At 41.1% G+C, this 7,215-nt stretch overlaps 1 protein-coding gene across 1 annotated transcript in view; it reads right to left on the bottom strand.

Annotated features, from left to right (window-relative positions):
- Positions 1-7,215, bottom strand: part of Cbr-tat-1 — a gene marked incomplete at both ends in the record, with an annotated part of 18,659 nt that overhangs the window by 8,940 nt on the left and 2,504 nt on the right. Inside the window, 5 exons of the mRNA XM_045243445.1 lie at positions 232-453; positions 1,846-2,199; positions 2,621-3,202; positions 4,053-4,444; positions 5,397-5,716. Of these exons, the coding sequence (XP_045094637.1) occupies positions 232-453; positions 1,846-2,199; positions 2,621-3,202; positions 4,053-4,444; positions 5,397-5,716 (1,870 nt within the window). The remainder of the gene's footprint in view (positions 1-231; positions 454-1,845; positions 2,200-2,620; positions 3,203-4,052; positions 4,445-5,396; positions 5,717-7,215) is intronic.

Genomic DNA, 7,215 nt, shown 5'->3' with positions numbered 1-7,215 from the left:
CAACTGATAAAATATTGCTCATTTTATAACAATCGTTTTATCAATTGACAGATTCTTGATATCTCTTATAGGAAGCCGAGATAATTAAAATTTTCAAAGTGGACGTTTGAAGCTATAAAAAAAGGAGCCATTTGGTATCATTTTGTAGATCTTCTCATCAAGCTCTACAACTTTCTTTTTAATTAAAAAACAAAAATTGCAAGCTTCAGGATGGCTAGCATGCTCCCTAACCTTCACAGATCTATCATGATTCCAGGCACCATGAACCAGTAGCAGTCTCCTCAGGAAATGGAATCTCGGAATCGCGTAGTCCGACGCAGACGCTGCTTGTAGTCCTTCCTCTCCAGAGATTCCGATTCCAACGTTTGCCGCCTGTATCATCGCGACATCGTTCGCTCCATCGCCAATAGCCAACACGACGTGTTTCGCCAGTTTTCGAACCATTTCAACGACCTACAATTGTTTAATTTGATAACAACAACTTTGAGGTCAATCATCTCGATTTCTGAAAAAGATATCAAAAAGTGATAAACTGATAAAATGTTTGCCATAACAATAGTAACATTTTATCAGTTGATCATTTTTTGGAATCTCTTATAGCAATCTAGATAATTCAATCTCAATTTTATGTCCTAAAACTTCACATTTCTGGAAATGCTGGAGCAAAAAAAAAAAGGCTCCGCCCACCGGGGAAATTGGCAAATGCGCTCTAACCAGAGGGCGGAGTTTGGCAGAATGGGGGGAGCTTGAAAATTTTAGCATATTCTTGTCTGGCATTGTCGAAAACCTAGGTGTGCCAATTTTCAGAAAGATACGACCACTTTGAAGGGGTGAACAAAAAGTGTGCGGCAGAATTGCAAAAAGTGGGCGGAGCCTAATTTCTAAAAGTTGTCCAATCTTTCTGAAAATTGGTGGGTATACCATATCGATAGTGCTGATTTCAAATATCAAATTTTCAAAAGTGTGCGGCAGAATTGCAAAAAAGAGGGCGTGGCCAATTTTCTCAAAATGCTCCAATCAAAACGCTGAAAATTCGTACACCCACTAAATCAACTATGTCAAGTTCGATAGTAACCGAGAAATTTGGCTCCGCCCACTTTTAACCCAGAAATTAGCTTATTACATTTTAGGGTAAAAGTGGGCGGAGGTTAATAAATTTTAATTTGAAAAACGTTAAGAGATTCTTGTCTGGCGTAGTCGAAAACTTAGGTGTTCCAATTTTCAAAAAGATAGGACCACTTTGAAGGGGTAAGCTGAAAGTGTGCGGCAGAATTGCAAAAAGGGGGCGTGGCCTATTTTCTCAAAGTGCTCCAATCGCGCTGAAAATTCATACACCTACCAAATCGACTATATCATGTCTAATAGTAACCAAGAAATTAGGTTCCGCCCACTTTTAAACAGAATCAATGGATTATTACATAAGGGGGGAAAAGTGGGCGGGGCCTAAAGTTTAAAATTCAACAATTTTCAATAATTCTTGTCTGGCATAGTCGAAAATTTAGGTGTTCCAATTTTCAGAGAGCTAGGACCACTTTGAAGGGGAAAGCTGAAAGTGTGCGGCAGAATTGCGAAAAGGGGGCGTGGCCTATTTTCTCAAAGTGCTCCAATCGCGCTGAAAATTCGCACACCAACTAAATCGATAGTGCCAATTTCGAATATCACATCTTAAAGCGGCCTAGGAAACCGGAAAGTCGAGTTTCTAGACCACCAAAGATTTGGGTCTATTTTTTTTCCGGATTTTTGACCTATAAAGTCATTTGGGGGGTCTCAACAATGCCTAAATAGCTCATTTAAGGGCATAAAAACGCCATAATTGCTCATTTTTGCTCCAAAATCCCGTCATACCTCTGCCTTCTGCATTGGACTCATTCGACAGCACACAACCGCATGACACCTCAACGCCAAATCTCCAAAATGCTTCCTGGCTTCTCCAGTCAGTGCATGAAGTAGTGATTTGCCATCGATAACCATTGCAAACTCCTTTTCCTGTTTTTCCAGCTCCTGAGATCTCGCTGAGAACTGTTCCAGCTTCTGGTAAGTCTCCTCATAGGTTGTCTTATCAACAATCAGTAGTTCTGTGTTCGGATGAACTAGGGCACACGAATGAGCAATGTTGATTGCCGTTTCTCTCTTATCACCAGTTAGCATCCATACTCTGATATCAGCTGCCATGAGAGCTTGAATCGTTTCGGGGACCCACTGAAAATTGGGGAAAATTTTTTTTCAAAAAAAATCTGAAAATTTTTCTAAAAGGCGTTGTAGAGTCATTTTCGATAAAATTTCAAAAAAAAAAATTTTTCTGAAACTTTCAGATTTTTCGAAAAATCGAAATTTCAGCACTAGATTGTTCTGGAAACGTCTAAAAATGGTCTACACAAAAATCAAAAAATTTTGCCACCAAGAGGAATCGAACCCGGGTGTTGAGATTGCTATCGAAAATCCCACTGAGCCATTCGGTCATTATACTGGAAAATTGCTCAAAATTCTATTTTTCGGGTTCAAAGTGTCCTAGACCTATTTTGGTGGTTTCCTGACAATTTTTCAGCTAATTTCAAGCTATTTTCAGTCATTTTAAAGGCATTTTAAGGTGATTGCTCAGCCTTCTTGCCCCCCTCCCCACCCCAACCCTTACCTCCTGCAACTTATCCTCTATGGCCGTGGCTCCAACTAGAACCATATCCTTCTCCAGCTTCTCCGCGGCGTCTGCCAGCAATTTCGCTCTATTCTCAATTGCCAGTATCGCCTTCTTGTATTCTGGCGCCCATTGCTCATACTCTCCATCTGACAGTTTTCGAACTGCAAAACAAAGTGTACGGTATCCAAACGAGGCGTAGTCTTCCAAATGATCAGTACACCAGTCGACGGATTGCTCAGATCCTCTCACAAGGCGCTCGAAGATTACGGTATCCGCTCCTTTCGTATATAGTTTGATCTCTCCTTCTTGATCTCTGACTATCACACTCATCCGCTTTCTATCCGATGTGAAATCAATGACATCTAGGATTTCGATCGTCTCATCCGTCCCAAATACATTACATATCACTTTTTGGGGTTGTCTCGTGTGGAATGTCACTTTTTGAGACGCCGCTCCACGGACCAGTGCCGCCTCGTCCGGACTGCTCGATTGGTAGATCAACTCTCCGTCGTCCTTGTTCTCCGGAACTACAGTATGACACACGGCCATCATCTGGAAAATTTTTCGCTAAAAAATTTAAAAATTCGAGCAAAAATCTGTCATTTAGGTGCTTTTTTTTGGGCCACAAAATGAAGTGGTAGGCCAAAGATCAGCCCGAAACTTTGGTGGCCTAGAAACCCAACTTTCCGAATATAGAACGACTAAAAATTCGCTGAAAATCAGAAAGAACGCAAAAAAATGGCCTAAAACGGACATCTGGACACACAGACAGACATTTGAGAGAGGCTGGTGCGCTTTTGGCGCGTTCGAAAACCTTGGTGGCCTAGAAACCCGAATTCCCGGTTTTTTAGGCCACTTGGAAGTGTGATATTTGAAATTGCCAGTGTCGATTTGGTAGATGTACCAATTTTCAGAACGATTGGACCATTTTCGAAAAATAGGCTCCGCCCACATGCAATCCCAAAAATAGGTCATTTTAGTTTAGGGTAAAGGTGGGCGGAGTCTAAAAACTTAAAATTCTGAAAATTTCAACAGGTTTTTGTCTAGCATAGTCAAAAACCTAGATGTACCAAGTTTCAGAAAGATAGGACCACGTAGAAGGGGTAAACGAAAAGTGTGCGGCAGAATTGCAAAAAGTGGGCGGAGCTTAATTTTTCACAGTGCTCCAATCGCGCTGAAAATTGGGATGTCTACGTTTTCGACTATGCGGAATTCGAATATCATATTTTTAAGTGGCCTAGAAAACCAGAAATTCATGTTTCTAGGTCACCAATGTTTTCGAACGTGCCAAAAGCGCTCCAGCCATTCTCTGTCTGTGTGTCCAGATGTCCGTGTTTAAGGCCATTTTTCAGCGAATTTTGGTTACTAATATCGCTTAAAATGGCTTAATTTCAATCAAATTTTAAAAATTGCTCACCTTCAAAACCTCGACAATCGCTTCCGCATGCTTATCTCCTCTCTCGACGTCTTCTAAAAGTGTGGCGTCCGAAAACTCGTCATCCTCGTTATTTCCATAGTTGTGTGATCCAATAGAAACCCGTTTGAACTTCATCACATTTCTTGTCAGTGTGCCAGTCTTATCAGACATGATGTACTTCACCTGCCCAAGCTCCTCGTTCAAATTGGAAGTGCGCGCGATGGCACACGAATCACTGTTCACATCGTACATTTCAATATCATTATTGATATAGATCGCTTGGAAGAAACGCACGATTTCCAGGGTGACTTGGAGGGAAATCGGGATTAGGTTGTTGTACAAAATGAAGAATGTCAGCACACCCCACAGGAACGAACCCTTCGGATCGTGTTCTGCAAATATATAGCTTCAAAATGAGCCCAAATGCGACTAGGCTCCGCCCATTCCTGCTGTAACCCCCTTCAGATTTGGCTAAAACTCAAAAATTTTACCAAATCTAATTTTCTCGTTTTTCTAGCTTAAAAATCAGCCTAATCACGACTAGTTTAGCTCAACTTTGAATTTTGACCTACCGAACCGCGACGCGACCGCAACGCTTAGGTCAAAAACTCAAAATTGAGGGAAACTAGTCGTGTTTGGTCTCATTTTGAAGCTCTCAATCTCTAGAACTTGAGAATTCCAAAAATTTTAAATTCGGCTTGTCAAGAGCTTTCAAATGAGCCCAAATGCGACTAGGCTCCGCCCATTTTTGACTTCAAAAGACGCGACTACCGTGACTCGGCCAATCATTTTTCAAATTCAAAAATTCCAAAACATCTGAATTTGTCGTTTTTTGCGCTTTAAGATGAGCTCAAACACGACCAGACTCCGCCCGCTTTGGTTTTTCGACTTTAAAGGCGCATAGAGGTCCAGATTTCGAAATTTGAAAAAAAAAAGTAGATCATGATTATACTCATTTTGAAGCTCTCACCATTTCCTGTCGAATAGTGCAATTTTCAAAAAATTTGGTCTAGGGGGAGTCAAGTTACAGGCAATTTTCAGAAAACTCGATTTCTGACGTCTTCTAAAACGCTCTATTCTGTATTATTTTTCGTTTCAAAATCTTCATATTCAAATTCAACGCTTCCAGAGCTTCAAAATGAGTATAATCATGACCTACTTTTCTATAATTCGAATTTTGGACCCCCCCCCCCCTATGCGCCTTTAAAGTTCGAAAAGGTAAAATGGGCGGAGCGTGTGTTGAGCTCATTTTGAAGCTCGCAAAACGGGCGAATTCAGATTTTTTAAAAAAAATTTCAAAAAGTAAATAGGCTTAAGATCCATTTTCAGACAAAAACCTCTCACCCAAAAAAGACAAATACCACGCCTGTGGAATGTTGTGTCCCCTCCAGATCTCTGATCCCGCAGCTGATATCAATGCAAGTGCCACCAGAACAAAGAACAAGAAGATGATACGGTAGTTGGTTTGAACATCGATGGTTCCCGATTTCAACGGTGCTCTTTTCGAGTTCATGAGCAACTTCGAGTCGTGTCCCGTGTAGATGACGGCGCCGAAAATCCAGGCGGTGTTCTTGAGACGGGCTCCGCGGAGCAGGAGTTGGTCGATTCCAAAGTGGCGAGCTTCACCGTTGATTTCAATGTTTCCATTGAATTCGTTGACGTGTCTGCAAGCATTTTAGGCTATTTTTGGGCTATTTTAGACCAATTTTGGCTGACTTTCAGCTTCATTTTAAGCTAAGGCTGGCTGAAACGGCCCAAGAACGGACCAACGTTCTTGGGCCGTTTCTCGAGCTGCTACAGTAACCCAAATAGTGTCCTTTTGAAGCGTTCGGTTAGTTTTGAAGACTGGAAATAAATTAAAATTTCAAAAATTTCATTTTCCACTGCTTTAAGCTATGCTTAGCTAAAACAGACCAACAGCGGACCACCAACGGACCAACGACTGGCCGGACCATAACTTTCTTCAAATTCTATATTACAGAACCAATCAAAACGGATACTGTAGAACTCAACAAGGGCTTCAAAATGACACTATTTGGGTTACTGTAGCTTGTCTATGAACAAAGTTATGAGTCGAAAACCTTCGCGAGCTTTTCAGTTTGTAACTTTGCTTCTAGACAAGCTACAGTAACCCAAATAGTGTCTTTTTGAAGCTTTCGGTTAGTTTTGAAGACTGGAAATAAATTAAGATTTCAAAAATTTCATTTTCCACTGCTTTAAGCTAGTTTCGGCTGAAACGGCCCAAGAACGGACCAACGACTGGCCGGCCCTATAACTTTTTTTCAAAATCAATATTTTCGGTTCTACTAAATTGGATTCTGTAGAACTCAACAAGGGCTTCAAACTGACATTATTTGGGTTACTGTAGCTTGTCTATAAGCAATGTTATAAGCTAAAAACTGGCTCAGCAACACGGTCACAGCTTTTCGGCATGTACCTTTGCTTCCAAACAAGCTACAGTGTCCCAAACAGTGTCATTGTGAAATCTTTTTAAGGTTGCAAATTGACTAAAATTCATGGTTTCTCATTTTCGCATCATTTTTACCCTAATTGCGGTTGAAACGGACCACCGGCGGGCCAACAACGCACTAACAGCTGTCTAACCGCTGTCAGCTCCCTTCAAAATCAACGTTTTTAGAGAAAATAATTTGGATACGGTAGAACTAGCCAAGCACTTCAAAATGACACTATTTGGGTTACTGTAGCTTGTCTATGAACAAGGTTATGGGTCAAAAACTTCGAGATTGGATTGACCCGTAACTTTGCTCATAGACCAGCTACAGTATCCCAAATAGTGTCATTTTGAAAGGCTTGTCGACTTCTACCGTATCCATATCATTCGGTTCAAAAATATTAAGTCTGAAGAAAGTTATGGTCCGGTTGATCGTTGGTCCATTCGAGGAACGTCTTAAAAATGGTATGTCACAGTTCAGCTCATTGAGAGCTTCGAAATGAGCCCAAACACGACTTACCATTTTTAAGACGTTCCTCGAATGGACCAACGATCAACCGGACCATAACTTTCTTCAGACTTAATATTTTTGAACCGAATGATATGGATACGGTAGAAGTCGACAAGCCTTTCAAAATGACACTATTTGGGATACTGTAGCTGGTCTATGAGCACTGTTACGGGTCAATCCAATCTCGAAGTTTTTGACCC

The sequence above is a fragment of the Caenorhabditis briggsae genome, assembly GCF_000004555.2.
Source record: "Caenorhabditis briggsae complete genome, chrIII, whole genome shotgun sequence".
NCBI lineage: Eukaryota > Metazoa > Nematoda > Chromadorea > Rhabditida > Rhabditidae > Caenorhabditis > Caenorhabditis briggsae.
Note: the sequence above shows the minus strand (reverse complement) of the source record. Positions and strands in the feature narration are given on the sequence as shown.